Source organism: Silurus meridionalis, chromosome 13 (assembly GCF_014805685.1).
Source record: "Silurus meridionalis isolate SWU-2019-XX chromosome 13, ASM1480568v1, whole genome shotgun sequence".
Lineage (NCBI taxonomy): Eukaryota > Metazoa > Chordata > Actinopteri > Siluriformes > Siluridae > Silurus > Silurus meridionalis.
In genome coordinates, this window is record NC_060896.1 from 17915726 (window position 1) to 17938646 (window position 22921).

The 22921-nt window shown below is 36.5% G+C and overlaps 1 protein-coding gene and 1 long non-coding RNA gene across 2 annotated transcripts; one reads left to right on the top strand and one right to left on the bottom strand.

Annotated features, from left to right (window-relative positions):
• Positions 1-502: 502 nt before the first annotated feature.
• zgc:162879 (ras and EF-hand domain-containing protein) lies at positions 503-19291 on the bottom strand. Its single transcript, XM_046863778.1, has 17 exons — positions 18782-19291; positions 14138-14290; positions 12985-13075; positions 11727-11822; positions 9211-9282; positions 8696-8811; positions 7810-7878; positions 7624-7705; positions 6111-6181; positions 5814-6024; positions 5633-5734; positions 4479-4623; positions 4288-4369; positions 3766-3880; positions 3560-3673; positions 3393-3469; positions 503-1663 (listed from the first exon to the last, which is right to left on the bottom strand). The coding sequence occupies exons 1-17, from the start codon at positions 19090-19092 to the stop codon at positions 1561-1563; spliced, it is 2010 nt and encodes a 669-aa protein (XP_046719734.1). The 5' UTR covers positions 19093-19291; the 3' UTR covers positions 503-1560.
• Positions 19292-19454: 163 nt separating this feature from the next.
• On the top strand, positions 19455-20306 carry LOC124395351. The gene is made up of 2 exons (XR_006927610.1): positions 19455-19671; positions 19996-20306. It is a non-coding gene; the product is annotated as an uncharacterized LOC124395351 (long non-coding RNA).
• Positions 20307-22921: the final 2615 nt, after the last annotated feature.

Below are 22921 nucleotides of genomic sequence, written 5' to 3' on the forward strand. Positions count from 1 at the left end.
GGGCAAGGTATTACAAGCACAATAGTTTAATTTAAGTAAAATATCAAGAAAGCTTATTCTGCTGTTTAGCTCTATGGGAATCCAAATGACTTACTAATGGACCACAGTGACCCTTCTTCCTATAAACTAATGGCAGAACTTTTGTTTAGCTGCTTCATCAGTCAAATCAGCCCAGAAAACCTTAGCAACAACTTGATGCTGCTAATCTTGGGTAGTGTGATTCATTCTTACAACTCTCACCATCACCTACCATAATAGTCCCATCCCGTTGCACCAGATCCACTGATTTCCATCTTGCCAACTTACAATAGCACTCCAATTCCACATTAAAAATAATAAAATAATTGTTTACACTTGTAAATGTGTACAAGACATTGACAATCTGCATTCTGACCAATTTTGACCAATTTCTGACCAACTATGTAGTGTCAGAGATCACCCAATAAATGATTAAAATATATTTTATTTAAAATAATCAAAAACATTTATACAAAATGTACATTTGGTATATAAAAATGGAACAAATTTACAATAAACATTTATATAATCTAAAAAAAAACACCAAAAACCCCTAAATATTACTACAGCAGGTATACATATGACAAGAGAGAAAAAGTGTGCATTAGACCATCATGCTAAGATCCAATTTTAAACCCAACACTACAATCCCTCCCACCACTGAATGACAACAATTAAAAAAATATTTAAAAATATGTTATACCCATACATTTATATACGAACAGCTGGTAATAGATGCTGTTAACTAAGTAGACAATAATCTGGCAGCAGCCCTCGCTTAAAATCATGCAGAAGTCAAAAGCTTCAGGTAAAGTTCACCAACATCAGAATGAGGAATATTTGTGAGCTCTGTGACTTTATCCAGTGGCATGGTTGCTGGTGTCAGGGCAGACGGTTTTACCATTTCCAAAACTGCTGATCTCCTGAGATTTTCATACAAGGTCTCTAGACTTTAGAACAAATGATGTGAGCGGAAACACTTTGCTGTTAAGAATTGACAGAAAACATGACCAGAAATGTTTGTGCTGCCTGGCTTTAGGAAGTAATGCAATTCCTCTTCAAGCTTGGTTTATAAAAAAATAAAAATAAATAAAAAATAAAAAAAAATAAATTCACATTTCAACATGCAGAAAACATTGAAATGTCAGATGGATGGAAGCAAACGCCTGGTAGCCAAAACAATGTGAGGTTATAATAATGCTCACAAATATTAGGAAGGAAGGACAGAGTTGATGAAAACACCTGCTTGTTTTAGCCATCTTTTTAGATTATTTTCTGCTCTTCTTGGTTATGAAGAGTTCTGTGTAAACTCTAGACACATTGTGTTTGAATTTCCCAGGAAACCAGCCCATTTGATACAAACACCGATACCACAGTTAAAGGCTGAATCGATACCTGCATGAATGAGTCGGCGTACAGGTGACCTTATTAGGGAGTGTGTGGATATTAAATCGGTCAGATAGTAGATCTATAGGTAATGCGAGAATTATGTGCATATTAAGCCCTGTCCTTCATGTGGATCTGTGTGATGAGCAGTCATGGTTAAAGTCCACAGCAGTTACTCAGTGCCTTTTTCCCACTGTTTAGGGTCAACTCAACTTGTGACACTGACTGCCTCCTCAGTTTGGTATGTTTTTTGATCTCTCTGAAGGGGGGGGAAAAAAAAAAAAAAAAAAAAAAGATACAAATTTCAGTTTTTCACTTTATTATTTAAAAGAAAACTGCACCTTATTTCCTTCCATTTATTATAAAATATTTTAGAATTTGTATAAAAGCCTTAAATACAGTGAGGAAAATAAGTATTTGAACACCCTGCTGTTTTGCAAGTTCTCCCACTTAGAAATCATGGAGGGGTCTGAAATTGTCATCCTAGGTGCATGTCCACTGTGAGAGACATAATCTTAAAAAAAAAAAATAAATCCAGAAATCACAATATATGATTTTTAAACTATTTATTTGTATGATACAGCTGCAAATAAGTATTTGAACACCTGTCTATCAGCTAGAATTCTGACCCTCAAAAGACCTGTTAGTCTGCCTTTAAAATGTCCACCTCCACTACATTTATTATCCTAAATTAGATGCACCTGTTTGAGGTCGTTAGCTGCATAAAGACACCTGTCCACCCCATACAATCAGTAAGAATCCAACTACTAACATGGCCAAGATCAAAGAGCTGTCCAAGAGCTACGGGGAAATTGCCAAGCAGCTTGGTGAAAAAAAGGTCCACTGTTGAAACAATCATTAGAAAATGGAAGAAGCTAAACATGACTGTCAATCTCCCTCGGACTGAGGCTCCATGCAAGATCTCACCTCGTGGGGTCTTAACGATCCTAAGGAAGGTGAGAAATCAGCCCAGAACTACACGGGAGGAGCTGGTCAATGACCTGAAAAGAGCTGGGACCACCCTTTCCAAGGTTACTGTTGCTAATACACTAAGACGTCATGGTTTGAAATCATGCATGGCATGGAAGGTTCCCCTGCTTAAACCAGCACATATCCAGGCACGTTTTAAGTTTGGATGATCCAGAGGAGAAAGTCATGTGGTCAGATAAGACCAAAATAGAACTTTTGGGTCATAATTCCACTAAACGTGTTTGGAGGAAGAAGAATGATGAGTACCATCCTAAGAACACCATCCCTACTGTGAAGCATGGGGGTGGTAGCATAATGCTTTGGGGGTGTTTTTCTGCACATGGGACAGGGCGACTGCACTGTATTAAGGAGAGGATGACCGGGGCCATGTATTGCGAGATTTTGGGGAACAACCTCCTTCCCTCAGTTAGAGCATTGAAGATGGGTGGAGGCTGGGTCTTCCAACATGACCATGACCTGAAGCACACAGCCAGGATAACCAAGGAGTGGCTCTGTAAGAAGCATATCAAGGTTCTGCCGTGGCCTAGCCAGTCTCCAGACCTAAACCCAATAGAGAATCTTTGGAGGGAGCTCAAACTCCGTGTTTCTCAGCGACAGGCCAGAAACCTGACTGATCTAGAGAAGATCTGTGTCGAGGAGTGGGCCAAAATCCCTCCTGCAGTGTGTGCAAACCTGGTGAAAAACTACAGGAAACGTTTGACCTCTGTAATTGCAAACAAAGGCTACTGTACCAAATATTAACATTGACTTTCTCAGGTGTTCAAATACTTATTTGCAGCTGTATCATACAAATAAATAGTAAAAAAAAAAAAAATCATACATTGTGATTTCTGGATTTTTTTTTTTAGATTATGTCTCTCACAGTGGACATGCACCTACGATGACAATTTCAGACCCTCCATGATTTCTAAGTGGGAGAACTTGCAAAATAGCAGGGTGTTCAAATACTTATTTTCCTCACTGTAGTCTAAAACGGGTGCCTTGAAACATCAGCTTACCTTGCTAAATGCAGAACTGCCTCCACTACATTGGTGCCCTCTTTGGCACTCGTCTCACAGAACAAGGCGTTGTAAGTCTGATATCACACAAATTGGTTGTTACAATAAATCAAAAATAATAAAATAAAACAAGAACCTTCTTTTAGTACAGAAAAAAGAAATCTCACCCTAGCAAGCTTTTCGCCATGGATGGGACTCACACAGTTCTTCACTTCCCTAGTCACTCTCAAGTCCACTTTATTTCCAATAAGACACAACGGGATGCTGCCATCTGTGGATTCCTGAGATATTCACCACAATATCAGATCAAAAACAAGGATTTAACAGGGAAATTAAATAACGGTTTCACTAGATTCAAAGTCAGAGGGAGTACCTGAATCTGCTCAATCCACTCTCGAACATTCAAGAAGCTGCTCTCTGAAGTGACGTCATAAAGAAGTAGTACCCCATTTGCTTTGCGGAAGTACGATTTGGCAATACTGCGAAACCTGCTCAAATAGTAAAAGAAAAAAATCTACATTTAAACGGTGGATAAAAAATGGTCTCCAAATTCTTTTAAAAACTGCAGGTTTTGTAATAAAAATAAATAAATAAAAATAAAAATCAGGCCAAGCTGAATTCGTCAGATTCACCACTTTTAATAAAATGTAGCAACAAAACCAACAAAATTTAACAAAAGAAGAAAAGTCACATTATTTGTTATATGAAAGCTGATGTGACGTATAATAAACTTGTTCATGTGATGTTTGTTCAGGTTTTTTTTTTTTGTGCTTTATGGTACTGACAAAGGTGTATTGTCCTCATCCTTGCAAGAAATGAAGTATGATGTGCAAAAATGTAGAGCGAATGTTCACTTACAAATGCTGCAGCTGCTATCTCCTATACTGTACATTACCTTTCCTGCCCAGCAGTGTCCCATATCTGAAGGTTTGTCTTTTCTCCATCCACAAGCATTTTCTTCATTTGAAAGTCAACGCCTACATCAAGAAGAATTACCCTTGTTCTTATTTAATATTGCATTATAAATGTAGATTATTGAAAAAATAATTGAATACTGAAATAAAGCTGGCTTGGGTACTCTCTTACCCAGTGTGGTCTGCATGTCTCCTCTGAACTCATTTAGACTGAGACGCAGCAAGAAGCTGGATTTTCCAGACCCTGCATCCCCTGCCAGCACCAAGCGGTACATTGGAACAGATTCACCAGAATCAAACGCTTCCACTTCAGTTTGCTGCAAGTCATATAATTTCATTAAAGAAAAATGTACATATTAAGAAAAGACCCAAATTCTATTTAAAATTTCATAAGAAATTGCATATACAGTGGTGTGAAAAAGTGTTGTGTGGCTAGAGAAATGTAACTCGGGTGTGATAAACCACAGGGGCAAACACTTTCACACAGGGCCATGTAGTTTTGGATTTTGTTTTCCCTCAATAATAAAAATCTTCCTTTAAAAACTGCATGTTGTGTTCACTTGTGTTATCTTTTACTAATATTTAAATTACCGTATTTTCCGGACTATAATCAGCTATTTTTCCCCCCACGTTTTGAATCGCGCGGCTTAAACAACGAAGTGGCTAATTTCTGGATTTTTCCTGGGTTTTTCCCGGTTTCACAAGCTTCAAGCCAAAAAACTGAACCCCATAACATCAGACCAATGAAATTACCAAACGGGTTCAGGTGAACCAATGAAATTCTTTATATTAAAATCATATGCACTCCCACTGAATCGGGTTGCACCACATCATAAATATGGATGATGTTCCTCTGACGTTTGACCTGCCGCTCACTCGCACTGTCTACAGGAAAAGCTTCACCGATGGTGATTTTTAAACACACGACGATGCCAAAAGAAAAACTCCAGAGAGAAATTGTTGTGAAAGGAAGGAGAGGAAGACAGTGAACAATGACTTTTTTGGTAGGCTGATGTTTAAATACAAGCCGTGTAACAGACACTGTCTTTCGTTAAAGCCTGTGTAAAGTTCATTCGTTTCAGTGTGGGTTATAGACAGGTGCAGCTTATTTATGTTTAAAATGAAAATCTTTGTCAAATTCAGCGGGTGCGGCTTATATTTGGGTGCGCTATTACCGGAAATTACAGTAGTTTGATGATCTGAAACATTCAAGTGTGACAAACCTGCAATACAAAAAAAAAAAAAAAAGAAAAAAAAAAAAAACCTCCACACACACCACTGTAGGTTCCGGTAATTTACTCCAAAGTCCAAGTGTGCTCAAAATACCTTTGTAGGAAAAGCTGACAGTCGACGTCTCAGGGATGAAGTTAACAAGCTGACTCTGCTGGAAGTCACTGACAAATTCATCTCAGACTTAAAATCTGACATCTGAAATTGAATGAGGACATGGTATCACCCACTCTTTAAAAGCTCAACATGCTTCTGAATACCTAAAAGATGGGTTTACCTCAATTTCAGATGGAATAATTGAAGAGCTGTGATGAGTAGTATCATCAGAATCGTTGCTCTCATCACTATCATAATTGCAGCCTGACATCCTGTCTGTGTCTGTCTGTAAGGAAATGCCGCTGTCTAGATACTTCTCTGCCCAGTGCTCCACAAGTGAGAGTTTCTCCTTGGATGGCACTGCAATCATGCCGTCCTCCTCGTTAGCAAAGCTTGATTAAGAGAATACAATGACAGTTTTAGCAGTCTTAAAGAAAATTTATTCTGAAATGCAATATAAATATAAAAAATAAAATACCTGCTCTGATTTATTGTACTCTGCCACAGTGGCTTCAATCTCCTGGGTGGCATTTTGCTTTTTGAGGAAAGCTGAAAGAGTGTCAGTCTTGATAAATGAACGCAGTTTCAAGAATTGCTACAGGCAAAACATGGTTCATATTCACAATCTCAAAGGTCCAAGACATGTTGTCCCCTGTAGACACTAGGACACTTTTGCATGCTATTTTCAGAACTAGATTAGAATACTGTAATTCTCTTTTATTTGCCATAGGTTGCTTCATAGGTTCTTCATTCAGTTTGCTATGCATGTTCCAAAATATTTTACTGTACACCTTTCTATTTTAGAAAGTTCATTATTGCATTTGTGACATTTTAGAGATGCCCTTATACACAGAAACTTGGGTGAGGTAGCACATTTAAATAAACATTAGTGTTAAGAGCTAACTAATGCTAAGACTCAGATTGAAATCTAGCTTGTAAGGATACACTCTTCTTCCTCTTCCTTTAGACTAATTTTTCCTTTTAAAAATTAGATATTTATTTACTGTATATTTTAGAATGCTCCTGTTCTTTTTAAGTATTTTATTAAATGCTATATCCTTTGTGATTTGTCCTTCAGCTTTACTTAAATGTGAAATCTATTCTTCTTTCGGCTGCTACCATTAGGGGTCACCACAGCGGATCATCCGCCGCCATACTACTCTCCTCTACATCTGCCTCTTTCAAACCAACTACATGCATGTCTTCCCTCACCACATCCATAATCTCCTCCTTGGTCTTGCTCTTCCTCTTTCCTGGTGGTTCCATCCTCAGCATTCTCCTACCTATATACCCTATTCCTTTTTTTTTTTTTTTTTTTTTTTAAATCCCTTTTCTGGACATGTTTAAACCATCTCAATCTCGCCTCCCTCATTTTGTCTCAAACGTCCTACATGCGCTGTCCCTCTATTAAACTCATTTCTAATCCTGTCCATCCTCATCACTCCCAACAAAAACCTCAACATCTTCAGCTCTGCTACCTCCAGCTCCACCTCCTGTCTTTTACTCAATGCCAGTGTCTCTAAACCATACAACAAAGTAGAAAACATCTATTTTTAGAAAAGGCCTGCTGGCTACTCATGTGGTCCTTGCGGGCTACCTCGTGTTGGTGTACCATGTTGGGGACCCCTGTTTTAAACCATACAACATCGCAGGTCTCACCACAGTCCTATAAACTTTCCCTTTCACTCCATCACAAATCACTCTTACCTCTCTTCTCCACCCACTCCACCCTGCCTGAACTCTTTTCTTCACTTCTCTAACACACTCTCCATTACTTCAAATAATGACACTTGACCAATCTATTATTATAAATTAAATATATCTAAATAATAATAATAAAAAATAATAAATTGGTCAGGTGTCAACATACTTTTGGCCAAATTATGAATATGATCAGAATCAATCTCCCAAATGTTTTGGCTCATATGCACAGTAAAGTAGCATTTCAACAATCTATAAAACAAAAAAGAAAGCTGCATAGTCACACCTACCTGCTCTTTGGAAGAAAGACTGTCCTTGGCAAGAGCAGATCGTAACCCATCATTGCTATCAAACAAGTTTTTGTTCATTTCCCTGATAGAAGAGGCATTGGAAATAAGATTATAAACAGGCCAAAGTATTTCAAGAACAAACATGACATTTATCTGCAAATTATAGAACAAAGTCATATTTCTCACTGGAGGAGTTCAAAATGTTCAGCGTAAGACTGGTACTGGATCACCATCTTTTTCAGTTCATTACTTTCACTGTAAGGAAAAAATGGAGAAGTTCTGCACAAGACAAAATAAATCAAATATACCCTTTATTTATCAATGAAAAACTAGAACATGAAATACTTAAATGTATTCACAGAATCTAAAACAAGGTCATAACTGAGTGAAACACTGAATTTTACTGAAATTCTCTCAGATGGACAGAGTGAATGCTAAGAGGTTGACTGACAGGGAAAAGAGTGACAACCAATTCCCACTTTTACTTATGTACTGGCACCATGAATTTTGTGAATTTAAGAAACGGAGCAATGAACTGAAATGGATCAAAAATCAATTCTGCACAAATGGTGAGGCAGTGAAACGCAAATCGAAGTTGCCTAATTTTTTTATGTCTAAAAATAAACTTTCTTTCGGCTTCTCCCATTAGGGGTCGCCACAGCGGATCATCCGCACATTTTGATTTGGCACGTTTTACGCTGGATGCCCTTCCTAGCGCAACCCTCCCCCAATTTATCCGGGCTTGGGACCGGCACTGAGAGTGGCTGGGGATGGTTCCCTGACCGGGAATCGAACCCGGGTTGCAGCGGTGAGAGCGCTGCATCTTAACCACTAGACCACCAGGGGACCTTTTTTATGTCTAAAAATAATTTCCCTAAACAAACAGGGCATCAAAAGATGAAAATAAAAGCAGCAGTCAGGATTCTGGCCAACATTGTGGATATTTACACCTAGATGTATTAAACAATTTAAAAATCAACACATCTTTTGCTTAAACCCACACATTTCTAATGTGACTAACAGTGTGTTTATTAAAACCATAGTTTAGGCTTAATTAGTCTTAAATTCTTACCTTTCATGCTGAAGTTTTTCATCAGCATAGGCATTTTTAAGTTTGTCCAACTCTACCTGCAGGACAGAGATGTTCATTTGGGCTTTCAAAAGAGATTTTCTGAAGTCCTCGTTTTCCTAGAATGAGAATGACAGGTAAGAATTGTAGAAATTTAAGACAGTGAGTGGAAAATTTAAAAATTGCCTCTATAATATAAACATACCTCTGGTGAGAAAGAAAAAAAATTTGCTAGTCCATTCACCAAAAAAATAAATAATAATAATTCTCAGAATATAGCATAAAGTTTAAACACTACTAGTATTCCAAGTAACATGACGAATGATTTTATAATGATCATTCGGAGAAACACAGACACACGTTTGAATAAAATACGAATAATTTACTGCTTGGTGCATCTACAATCGTTCAATTTAAAGCCCACCTAGTATGTACAAGTATTTATCTAGTATTACTCCAACATGCTGAATGTATAAATCATTTCCCAAACATCACATACATTTCCAACTTCCCCATACCTGAGTAACCTCTCGGATTTTTGTTCTTAATTTGATGACCTCTTCTTTGGGGTTGGTCAACTCTGCCTCCTCCTGGTATTAAAAAAAAAAAATTGAAAAGCTCAAAATAGAACTGTGCAAAATAAAAATAAACAGAAACATGAAATGCAATTAATAAACTGTTCCTCTTTAAACAGTGAAAACAAAAGCAAAACCTTTTACCTTCTCATGATCACCCAATCTATAGTTAGACTTAAGTTGTGTAAAAACTGTATATGAATCACACGACAATATTTTATTTCACCATTATTACTGTTTGGCACATCTGGCAAGACTACAGCTACGAGTTTGAGCTTTACTTTCCAATGGGTATCACAAACTGCGTAAAGATATTCAAACTTATTTTCTGTTACTTGGACACAACGTTTGACTATTAATAGGCTGAGAAACTTTATCCCTATTACTTCCCCTTTGCTGTGAATGTGTCACATATTTGCCTTTGAATTAAGCGTTATTTTAAATACAGTTTATTTCTATGTGCAGTGTACATTCAGATGTGAGGCTAACCTTACATTTACAATCAGCTAACATTTGAAAAGTATATACAGTCGTCCTCCGTTAATTGCGGTAGTTACGTGCCAAAACCGACCGTGAGGAACAGATTTCCTCGATACCACCACAAAATTTAAATTATTATTTTTTTTATTGTTTAAGCCATAAACCATCCTCTTACACTTTTTAAACACCCACAGAAAACATTAGCAAAATATAGCGAGATAATGTGTAAATTCTTAGAAATATCACATTTATAGTGAGTACTGTAGTATAGTACAGTACCGTAGCCTATGCATCGTTTTTCTGCTTGTTTATTGGTTGAAGTGTCCTATGACGTCCAAAAAGGAGCCGAGTTCGTTATAATCTATTATTTTCATTGGCTAAATCTGGTGACGTATGTAGTCAACTCTGCCCTTTTTTTTTTTTTATGTCAGAGGATACTACAACCAATAATAATTACTTAAAATAGTATAAAAATAAGCTGAAACCTAAAGTTTTTTGTAATGCTACTAATTTCTTATGATGAACTGAAATATGGGCCACTTGTGAAAAGGTAGTTATGTGCCAAACTGAAAATGGTGAATGGGACTGAGAGATTCGAACTGTGATGAATCGAGGGACGATTGTATTTAGCATGTGTTTACCATAATTATGAGGAATATTTTTGGCTCAAAGAAAAGATAATCATTTTAACCTTAAACAGGCCTACAACTAAAATCTATTGTAAAATTAATTGTAAAAAATAATTGAGACCCAGAGATCACTACTGATATTTGGAAACTGGGAAACTAAATGCACAAAACTTTATCTACTAGACCTAAAATACATTGCAAGAAAACAGCTATGAATTCAGATCTGGATACTTTTCTAATGTGCATGATATAGTTCTTGGGTTTTTCTTGATCTTTGATTGTTTAATAGTCTAACTTGGAACTGAATTTGCTGGGCTGTCCAGTGCTGGAAAGATTAGCAAATGTCTTAAATGGTTCGCCAATTGTAAAATCTCTCTCACTGGAAAAATAGCTAATTTCAAATTGTTTGGAGATGGCCTCAACCTGAAAAGCAGCCACAATTGCTGTTCTGAGGTAGTGGCTATATGTATTTTGGCAAAAATTATTATTAGTTATTATTTTTTACAAAAGGCCAAGGTTGAATTTACCAAAAGGCACTAATAATAGTGAAGGGCACTTTACTTGATTCATTTATAATTTTTTCAAATATTATTATTAATCCTTATCAATCAGTTGGGCTACTCAAGTTACAGGTTAGCATGACGATAAGATAACACAGCCGCTTGCGAAATAGAGAAGCCTCCCAAGTCATGGATGAAGGTGAAACATCACTTGGTAAGCAAATACTGTATAATCCTCAACTTGTGAAAATGTTATAGTGTAATGAAGAGCTATTGTGTAAACTGTTTGTTTGTAATCTGGATCTGTTCAGTCGTGATTCGCGAGCATCAGGTTGTGCAATCAGCTCGTTTATGACATATTGATGGATTTATTTAAAACAAACACTAAATCTAAAAGCAGCAAATTAGCATGGCTGTCAACTTGCCATCTCATTTAAAACAATACAAACATTGATTTATAGGAAATTTCTTCACCTTGCATACTCAAATGCTGTTTTTGTATTTTTTTTTTTACAGAAAGAAACGAGTGAATTTGTTGAAAGGAGAAATCCCCTATTCACTCAACAAGCAGCCACTATAAGCTTAATTAAAGATAAAAGCAAAACTAAAGATATTGTGGCTTTTGCATTTTTTTTTTTTTTACACTTTTATACATAAATACCCCGAATTAGGGTTTCATGTAGGTAAAATAAGCAAAACATCACCTTACATCTCCCTTAGAGAGAGAAAATAATCGTCCAATTAATCGATTATCAAAATAATTGTTAGTTTCAGCACCAGTTCATACAGATGTCATTTAAACACAGCAAAGCATTTTCTGGCAAACAACCGAGCATTTAATTATTCTTACCTGCGTAAGCTTCTCTATGGCTGATTGTAAGTCTAGCAATTCATTTTCATGCTTTAGCTGCAGCATTGCGATGGCCCCTTCCGTTTTCTTTTGCTCCTGGATGGATTCATTAAATGAAATTATTTGAGTCATCTATTCAGACATTTCTCTCAAACCAAAATACATATATACAGTATACACAAACAGTAGCTCACAAAAGTGAGTACACCACATTTAATGTGCAGCCTGTATAGTAGTACAGATTTACTGTCCTGAAAATAAATTAACATACATTAATTTCAAAATAACTGGAAACAAAAGTGAGTACACTCTGAGTGAACATGTCAAAATTGTGTCCAAAGTGTCAATATTCTGTGTGAGCACCACTGTTATCCAGCACTGCCTTAATCCTCCTGGGCATGGAATTCACCAGAGCCGCACAGGTTGTTGTTGGGATCCTCTTCCACTCCTCCATAATGACATCATGGAGCTGCTGGATGTTAAGCACATTTCTCCATCTTTCACTTGAGGATGCCCCACAGGTGCCCAATAGGGTTGGAGGTCTGGAGACATAATTAACCACTTAATCACCTTCACCTTTCTCAGCAAGGCAGTTGCTATTATGTTGGAAGGGAGGACATCAAGTTCTTCTTCAGAAGGTCACAGTGCATACTGGAATCCATGTTTCCCCTCAATGAACTAGTACCAGCAGCACTCATACAGCCCCATCTGAGCTAAACAATTTATCTTTGTCTCATCATTCCACAGGACATAGTTCCAGTGACTCATAAATTTTTGCTAAGGACAACCTGTCCAAGAGCATCTTTGTGGAGATCAACAATTCTAATTCTCAAATCTCTAAATCCTCAGAGTTCTTTGCCATGAGGTGCCATGTTGAACATCCAGTGGTCAGTATGAGAGAATTGCACACAAAGCAACTGTTAACTGCTCTATTACAGGATACACACATTTGTATGATCCTGTGAAGCAAACGAAAACAAACATGATTGATAGGACATGTGGCTTTGCATGGTTACACAACATACAGCTGTTATCATTTAGGGTGTACTTACTTTTGTTGCAGGCTATTTACACAATAACTGTATGTTGAGTTATTTTAAGGACAGTAAACACACACACAGGTCCCCCAAAATCTGCAAAATTTGGATGCACCCAATTATCTTTATTTCTTTATATTTTAAGGTTTTTTCTTTGTCAGTGTGTTGTGTAAATAAAGAAATAATTAACAAAGGCATATAAAACTCCACTTTAAAATCACCTCCTCTCGGACAGTCAACTCTTTGTAATTTAGCTGCTGCTGTAAATCCTCCTCAATCTCTGATAATTGAGTGCTCACCATCTCCTCTGTCCTGTTATTAGAAAAGAGTAGACATAATAGCCAGTTATTAGCAACCTTTAACGCAGATCCAGTATTCATACAATTTTCTTAAGCACTTTATTTCTGTATTTCTATCATAACTGATTAAAAGTCACAAGGTTGCTATAGTAGAAGCAAACTATGGAGATATGGCATAAATGAGAAGGAGAATGACAGACACCCCATCTTTCTATGTCAGTCAGTGAAAACAAAAGTGCCAGAAGACATTTGGAAAAACTATAGATATAAGAGTGTAGATATAAGAGTTTTTATGGATGAGGTATAATCATGAGAAAATGTTTTGCAACTGATGCTCTAAAGCAGGCAGAGAAAAATTGTGGGGAAACTTTTCACTACCGGAACAATTCATTTAAAAAAAAAAAAAAAAAAAGACAGTAAGAAAACACTACCATTGTGATAATGAGAATTTTTGACTATCACATTAATTGCTTTTTTTGTGTTTTTTGTCTGGAGCCCTGCACTGACTATGAAATAACAAATGAATTAACATGACTCACATACACAAACACACATCCACACAAATACATACACAAACAAACTATTATTATTATTATTATTTTTTTTTTTTTTTACATACGTCGCCTAGAAAATTTGTTCAATATGGAGTTAATTAAAAAAAAAAAATTATATTATATATATATATATATATATATATATATATATATATATATATATATATATATATATATATATATATATATATATATATATTTTTTTTTTTTTACATACGCCTAGAAAATTTGTTCAATATGGAGTTAATTAAAAAAAAAAAAAATTATATTATATATATATATATATATATATATATATATATATATATATATATATATATATATATATATATATATATATATTTTTTTTTTTTTTTTTAATATATTAAAAACACCCATACGACCAATAGCTAATTGCAGAGGTTGTCTTTTTTTTGTTCTGTGTAAATGCAGAACGAGACATTATTCTATATTTCTTGTCGACGTACTCTTATTGGAGAATGCAAAGACCAACTGCACTACTCCTTTTACTCACCACTCACCTTCTCAGACTGGACTCTAACTGATCAGTCTCCACCCGATGTTCTTTGCTCTCTGTCACTAAAACTTTAATCAGCTCCTCATATTGCTGAAGCAGAAGCTTGTCAGAGGTTTCATGAATCTGCTCGTAAAACTCACTCAACGGATCCCATAACCTAGCAGCAAACAAAAGAAAAATAATCGTCCCTTAGTGCAGACCTGGAAATGCAATTGCAAAAATCACAGTATATATGAACTACTGTATTTTTGCCTCCTCAATAATTAGGGTTTAAAAAAAAAATAAATAAATAAAGGGTTAGGACCCTTACTTAGCGGTTCACACTGAAAGCGAAGAGAAATGTAGATTTTAAGATGCATCTTATGGATGGATTCAAGAGCAAGTTGACTCAAGAGTTAATACTCTGGCATTAGACCATGGTATGATTGACTATGGAAATAGAAGTGGTTCAAGCAGGAATCACTGCAGATCTAAAGTAAGCTCCAGCTCAAATGCTTGAAAGACCCAAGACTTGAACTCTTAAAGTGACTAACATTTCTTGACTAAAAGGGCGAGTCAGTCAAATAAAGCTCAGTAGGAAGAAACTAAGCCCACACAGATTTAGTACTCATATATGGATCTAACAAGCAATAAAAACCCAGCCAATAGGAAAGATACTCAAAAATGTGAAATCATAAAATGGGCACAAAAATACTAATGAAAGGGAGTTATACTCTACAGAGAATTTAGACAGACTCTTCAGTGACCAAAGGGGCACAGTGAAGATAAACTTCACAATTAATTAAATTTTATTTGACCACCACGTTCAACAACAGACAGATAAAACAGCGTTACAGAAAAGAGGGTAAGAGAGAAATACGACATTTTTCTACCTCCAGGTTTATTGCCATCTTTGCAGAACCATCAGTTTATACTCCAATATGATCCAGAAGCCAGCAGAAATGTGGTTTAATGCAAATGCTGAAAGGTCTGATGCTTTTAGGTTTACTCTCATACAAATGAGTGTTCTGGGGATAGAAGACTGTAAAGTAAGCTGGGGTTTTGTTTTGTTTGCATTCCATTTTGAAGTCATGGTTCATTGGCTTTGTATATAAACTCTACATTGGTAAAGTTCTAAAAGTTCACAATGTGAGCTGTAATCCCCTTCAAGCATCTGGGTATACTTTATGGTTTGTTGGCTGAACAATAATTTAAAGTGCTCCCCATTTGGTTTTGTCCAGTATGGGAAAAAAATTTAATCATCAAATTGAAGGATTAAGAAAGTGAGTTCCTTATTAATTTTTAGGGGGGTTTCATTAATAAAAAGTGTGTTTTAGAAAATCTGAAACCATTTTCAGCTGACCACCGGTTCATCCTGTAAATAAACAGTAGTTGCCTTTCAATTGTACTGAAATTTGGAAATACAAATGGGTTATCATCCTCTAAAGCAGATTTGATAAAGGATGTTCCTAGATACCATACCTTCAAGTTGTAACAAAAGCTTTATCCTAAAAAAAAAAAAAAAAAAAAAAAAAAAGAGAGACAGACATATGATTCTAACCTAATCAAATGATAATGAGAATTACTGAATGTTCATGTTCCAGAAGTCCAAATGAAGTAAAAAATACCCAGAGTGATTTCTTTAGAAATTGATTATTTTTATCTGAGCCAAAGGCAGTATCATAAACATTTTATAGCTTTTAATGATCCATCATGAAGGCTTAATTAAATCCTTGTTATTAGAGCAGACATTCATTGATTAGAATTCAGGGTGGTAGTTTCCTTCCGAGTCCATTTCAAAGGCTTCTGCTATTGCGTTTCTTATGCATTTTCTTGGTCTGAATGGCGCCTTTATTTTTCCTGATATGTTGTATGTGATCCACTTCCCATGCTCTTCATCCTGCAAACCATGTTCTAGAGCCTATTCATAGAAGTGTAGCATATTAAGCTAGATACAAATCTCTTCAGGATTGTTTCTTTGCCTTATTGATAATTCTATGTGCCGTACAAGTTCTAGGACTAGTTAGGTTTGCAGATGTTTATTAAAAGGTCCTTTTTACGTTGCTTCTTAAACCACTGATTGGCCTTCTGGTGTAATCTGGTTGATGTCTTTGCAATTCTCGTCTGATACAGGTAAGTGAATTTAAAACAGATAAAGAAAATTATAATTTTGCAATGGAATTTCATGTTTTCCCCCAATCTATTTTTCAAAACAATTTCTGCTGAATCTTTACCCTTGGGGAAAATAATTCTTCCTCATGCTATTGGAAGGGTGCATTCCAACTGGCCTAAGCAGCCCCTACTTGCTTTTTCACTTTTATGATGTGAATTGACCTTGGTTTGTTGTTCTTAAACTGGTATCCATTTATTGAAGTTGAATGGCTGCATTAGCTTCATCAGAAAATTTCTCCAGTCAGTATAAACTTCTGACCATTTTTTTGCATCAATAATTTTCCAATCAATGATTTTCCTCTCTGCTGCATTTTCATTTACTTAAAAACTTGTTTTCCAATCAATATCTATCTATCTATATATATATATATATATATATATATATATATATATATATATATATATATATATATATATATATATATATATATATATCTATATATATATATATATATATATATATATATATATATACACACACACACACACACACACACACACACACACACACACACACACACACACACACACACACACACCTGCATGAGTTTAGACTAAGTTACTCTTTTGTAAAATAGTTTTAATGTTTTAACTTTAATGGTAATATCAGAGCACCTGGCAGAGACCATGGAGCTGAAGTCACCTTGGTACAATATTCTGTGAAAATGGTGTTTTATTTGCAAAATCTCTTTTTTTAAGAGAGAAATAGTACATAAAAACAGCAAAATGTGGGGGGAAAAAATTTAATAAAAAAAGTCAAGCTACAGTACTAGCTACTATCTTTAACCAAACTTTGCCACTTACAGTATGTCAGGAAAGTAATTGACTTTATAATAAGATAAAATTGAGAAATTTGTGATTCTCCTAGATAGAACACTTTACTTTACTGCTTGTTACATCTATAAAATAAACATTAAGAAAGACTATTTTTACCGACTTGTAACAGCAGTCCATAAAAACAACAGATTCAAAGTGAAAATCACTTTAAATAGCGAGGGTTAAGGCTATGATAGAGCTGCAAACAAGAATGGAAGCTAACAGGGTCTTCAATTCTAAACCAGAATAACAAATGTGTAAGATATACTAACAGCCCTTAAAGTCAGTGACATTTACACAAATTTCCCCATCCTGAAAAAGCTTCTCATACACATACATCAACAGTGACAACTACAAGTAGTGTTTTGCTGAAATTAAAATAATAAAGACCAACTTCTACAACAGGTTCAGTTATCTTCTGCTTCTTTCTATTGAGAGGGACTTCCCTATAGAGGTCATTAACACACACACACACACACACACACACACACACACACACACACACACACACACACACACCCCACACCCCAAAACAAAGAATTCCATTTTCTTAATGGCTACTGCCTTTTCTTATATTTGGAAAAAGTATGGGGTTGTAAAAAGATGAACAGTTTAACAAGCACTTAAATAGTCTGATTTCTTTAAAGCCAATGTATTAAGGAAATAATAATAATAATAATAATAATAATCTTAACTGTGAACTCCCTGACCACATTTATTTGGCTCGCTGAAGCTGGTGGACCCCCTGCTTGTACAGAAAGCACCCTTGGAATATTTTATCCTCTGACAATTAGAGAAAACCACTTGCGATGATCATTCCATTTTGGTTATCTTGTAATAAAAAAGTGGCAATTCAAAAAAGGTGTTTTTTTCCCCCCTCTGGTTTATTGTTTTAGGTACACAGGCTGGAACAAAACCTTAAATATCATCTTTAAACATTAATAGTTTCTAGCTCATCACTTATGTGCTTATTCTTATGCCATTAATACTCAAAGCGGGTTAATATTCTATGAATATTTCTAAATAGTCCCCTAGGACTGCATTTTTACCTATAGTGAACAGTCCAAATAAGTTTCCAGGAAGGTCCCATCATAGAATCAAAAGCATTTCCAAAAGTGTTCCCCACAGGCCTCCCAGACAGGCCATTACCATCCTAGAAACACATTTTACATTTTATGGTGAGGCTACAGGACATAATGGAAACACGTTTTGGTAGAAAAGGGAATGCTTTATTTCGTGTCAAGCACTGAAACTAATTTCGAACACCTCGAAGACATTTACTGCACTGGTTTCAGTCTGATTCACATCTCCGGACCCCAAGTAGAGTAGAAATGTTGAGGAACTTAATAGCAAAACATTTTTTATACCACCATTGAGACAACAAAAAACTCCACTGATTGAGAATGTGTGTGTGTTGTGTAGCACTTTGGCCTTTTTATGAAGGTATTTTGCCATTTAATTTCATATGTTGTATAGAGCAAGAGAGTTATTTTACACTTAAAAAGCGTGAGTTTACCGAATTGAACACACCAACATTATTTATAACAGGAAAATAAAAGTTATTGAAATATTATACATAATATAAATAAATTAAAACATTTTTGCAGCTCGACACCATTGAAGTTATAAGAACGTATATAATATTTGTAAGAAACTCAAACTCAAGTTCAGGGAAACTCACCTGCCCAAATAGTAGGCCACATCTCCATCCAAAGTATTTTCAAACTCATCCCAAGCACTCGCTCGACTTTCTCCAATGTGCTCCAACGCGGCCAGATTCATGCTTCCAGACGCTTCGTGGAAACTCGAACAGAAATCGGTGTAATTAATACAACCGTCTCCATCCACATCAAACCTTTGGAATAAAGTCCTTATCTCCCCGACAGGAACACTGAGCTCTCGGCAAACCTCACTGAAATCCTCGTACTCGATTCTTCCCGATTTGTTGACATCGCAGGCGGAAAACAACTTACGAAGGTCTGCCATATCCATGTATTTACAGCAAGAGCTATAAAACGTACATGCCAGATATCGAAACTCTTCCAGATTTTTTTCTTTTCAGGATGAAAGCAATGCAGACGGGGATGAACCCAGCAGAACTTTCTGACACGCACTGGTGAACTGTGAATGAGGGCGTGGAGAAAGACTTCTACAGCAAAAGCCGATTTGGCCTCATTCATGGAATGTCTGGATATATAAGCGAATTCAGCGTAATATTGCGTGTAAAACTCTCCTAGAGATTCACAAAGGCTACGCAAACTTTAGATTTGTTAGTTACGAGTTTAGAGTTGTGATCCTTCATAAATAAGGTTCACGCTTGTTCGACAATTGGCGTAATCTCCGCCCATGAGTTACACCTGACCACCACATAAGGATGCCATCACCTCTATAGATGAGAGGTTCAACTTTTCCAGATTGAAGAAGATTGTTTAATCGGAAAATTGGCGAGCACAGATTTACTCAGTGCCAAATCAAGAAAAAAAAAGAGCTTGGTCAGCAAATTAAGAATGCTGTCCTGGACGTGGGATATGTTCAATACTAAGTTTAAAAACGCTTTCAGTTCAACCAAAGGTGACCAAAATGATTTATTGATGATTTAATAATAATACTAAAATCACAGTGAAAAATCTCAGCACATTGACATTTTTTCGCATATCCCAAAAATGTGATGTTCTTATTTGTTTTTTGATATTATATATTAGTATGGAAAATATTATTAATGTGCTGTGTCATGCTCGCTTGAAATAACACAAAGCGTTTGGATGTTTTATTGACCAACAAAAAACACTGAAAAACAGGCATGATTCTGTAATGAAATCACTGCATGATGACTCAGAAACACCTCCAGAAATCACTGTCTGTGAACACAGTTTGACATGCCATCCACAATTGCAGGTAAAGCTGTCATGCAGGGAAGAAGCCGTGTGAACATGATCCAGAAACCATCCATCTTCTCTAGGACAAAGCTCTTTAAAAATGAACTGAGGAGAAGTCGAAAACTGTTCTGTGGTCAGATGAATTGAAATTTGAGATCCTTTTTCGAGACTATGCACACATGCTGTTCCTATGTTTTGAGCCGTGTTGTGGCCTTCAATTATAAAATTACCTTTTTTTTACTAGAAAAATTCTACATTTCCTCAGTGTAAACATTTGGTTTTTTTTTATGTTCTACTGTGAATAAAATATGAATTTGTGAGATTTGCAAATCATTGCATACTTTTTTTATTATAATTTGAAAGTGTCTCATCTGTTTTTGAATGGGTTGTGTTTGGCATAGCCACCTTTTGCTGCAGTAACAGCTTTAAGTCTTTTGGGGAACATATGTACCTTTTGAACAAAGTGACAAAGTGTTTTTGGCCTATTCATTTTGGCAGATTAGCTGAGAAGAATCTCTTCAACATGATGCTGCCATCACCATAATTCACTATAAAGATGGTGTGTTTTAAGATATGTGAAAGTTTAGGTTTGTGCCACAAACACCAGTTTAAGTTGTGGTCAAAGATCTTTATCATCTGACCACAAAACCTTCTTCTTATTGCAGCTGGCCTTTCTGACCAGCTCCAGACATGCTTTCAAAGACACTTTTTGAGTAAATTTTTTATGCAGTGCAGTTAATATGGCTGACTGGTGCATTATTAAGCAGAGATCTGATCTCTGTAGTGTCTGTGATTATTGGCCTCTCTGTGGCTTCTCTTACAAGTTTCCTTCTTGTTAGAGCTTTGAGTTTTGTTGCAACGCTGCACACTGGGATATCCAAACATTTAGATATATTTTATTCCTTAAATATATATTTCCTATATTTAATTTATGCATTTTTATTGCCTTATCTCTAACTTCTGTGGAGTGTTCTTTGGTCTTAATTTTCCTTCAGATTCATAGCCTGACCACGGACCTTTTAAAAATTTAACAATTCATCTAGAAAATGTGATCGATAACTTTAATGATGTACAGATAGATTACATTGGTAAAGTACTTGTGTTCTCATTAAGGCAATTTCTTTAATCTTTGTAACCTGGCAGCATCCACATCATAAGGGTTTAATATTTATGTAAGCGAGATATTTCAGTTTTTTGGTGTTGAGAAAATTATTTCCCAACACGAAAAGTCACATTACAATAATTAATTTTAAGATTGACTGTTTTTTTATACATACATATATAAAATTTTTACCAGAATAAAATTTCAGTGAGCGAATTGGTTGGGACCTGAATGCATTTGCAAAGCTTTCAATGGCCTTAACATAAAATCATTGGTCATATTAAACCAATGCACTTCTGAGCCCTCATGTGCCTCAGTTAGTTTGCTTTTAAGAACGTTTTTTTAAAAATATAAATTTTTTTGGTTATTGAAACCTGATGGAGCCCATCAATGGCCTTATGACTTCTTCTTCTTCTTTCGGCTGCTCCCATTAGGGGTCGCCACAGCGGATCCTCTGTCTCCATACCACCCTGTCCTCTACATCTGCTTCTTTCACACCAACTACCTGCATGTCTTCCCTCACCACATCCATGAACCTCCTCCTTGGCCTTCCTCTTTTCCTCCTTCCTGGTGGCTCCATCCTTAGCATTCTCCTACCAATATAACTCATGTCCCTCCTCTGCACATGTCCACACCATCTCAATCTCGCCTCCCTTACCTTGTCACCAAAACGTCCAACATGCGCTGTCTCTCTAATAAACTCATTTCTAATCCTGTCCATCCTCGTCACTCCCAACGAAAACCTTAACAACTTCAGCTCTGCTACCTCTAGTTCCGCCTCCTGCCTTTTACTCAATGCCACTGTCTCTAAACCATACAACATCGCAGGTCTCACCACAGACCTATAAACTCTCCCTTTTCATTCTTGCAGATACTCTTCTATCACAAATCACTCCTGTCACTCTTCTCCACACACTCCACCCTGCCTGCACTCTTTGCTTCACTTCCCTAACACACTCTCCATTACTTTGCACTGTTGACCCCAGGTACCTGAACTCCTCCACCTTCTCCACCTCTTCTCCCTGCAACCGCACCACTCCACTGCCCTCCCTCTCATTTACACACATGTACTCTGTCTTACTCCTACTGACTTTCATTCCCTTCTCTCCAGCGCATACCTCCACCTCTCCAGGCTCTTCTCAACCTGCTCACTACTCTCACCACAAATCACAATATCATCCGCAAACATCATAGTCCAGGGAGACTCCTGTCTGACCTCGTCCGTCAACCTGTCCATCACCACTGCAAACAGGAAAGGGCTCAGGGCCGCTCCTTGATGCAGTTCAACCTACACCTTAAACCAGTCTATCGTTCCTACTGCACACTTCACTGCTGTCACACAGTCCTCATACATGTCCTGCACCACCCTCACATACTTCTCTGACACACCTGACTTCCTCATACAATACCACAACTCCTCTCTTGGCACTCTGTCGTACACTTTCTCTAAATCCACAAATACACAATGCAATTCCTTCTGTCCTTCTCTATACTTCTCCATCAACATTCTTAAAGCAAATAAGGCATCTGTGGTGCTCTTCCTCAGCATACTGTTGCTCACAGATGGTCACCTCTTCTCTCAGCCTGGCTTCCACTACTCTTTCCCATAACTTCATGGTGTGACTGATCAACTTAATTTCCCTGTAGTGACTGCAGGTCTGCACATCTCCCTTATGCTTAAAGATCGGTACCAGCAAACTCCTTCTCCATTCCTCAGGCATCCTCTCACCTTCCAGAATCTTGTTAAACAATCTGGTTAAAAACTCCACTGCCATCTCTCCTAAACATCTCCATGCTTCTACCCGTATGTCATTTGGTCCAACCGACTTTCCACTCTTCATCC

Coding starts and splice junctions, on each gene's coding strand:
- zgc:162879 (XM_046863778.1), bottom strand. CDS start 19,092: ATGGATATGGCAGACCTTCGTAAGTTGTTTTCCGCCTGCGATGTCAAC. Junction 7,706..7,809: donor GAACATTTTGAACTCCTCCA/GTGAGAAATATG, acceptor CTCTTCTATCAG/GGAAATGAACAAAAACTTGT. Junction 4,624..5,632: donor TGTCAGCTTTTCCTACAAAG/GTATTTTGAGCA, acceptor TATGACTTGCAG/CAAACTGAAGTGGAAGCGTT.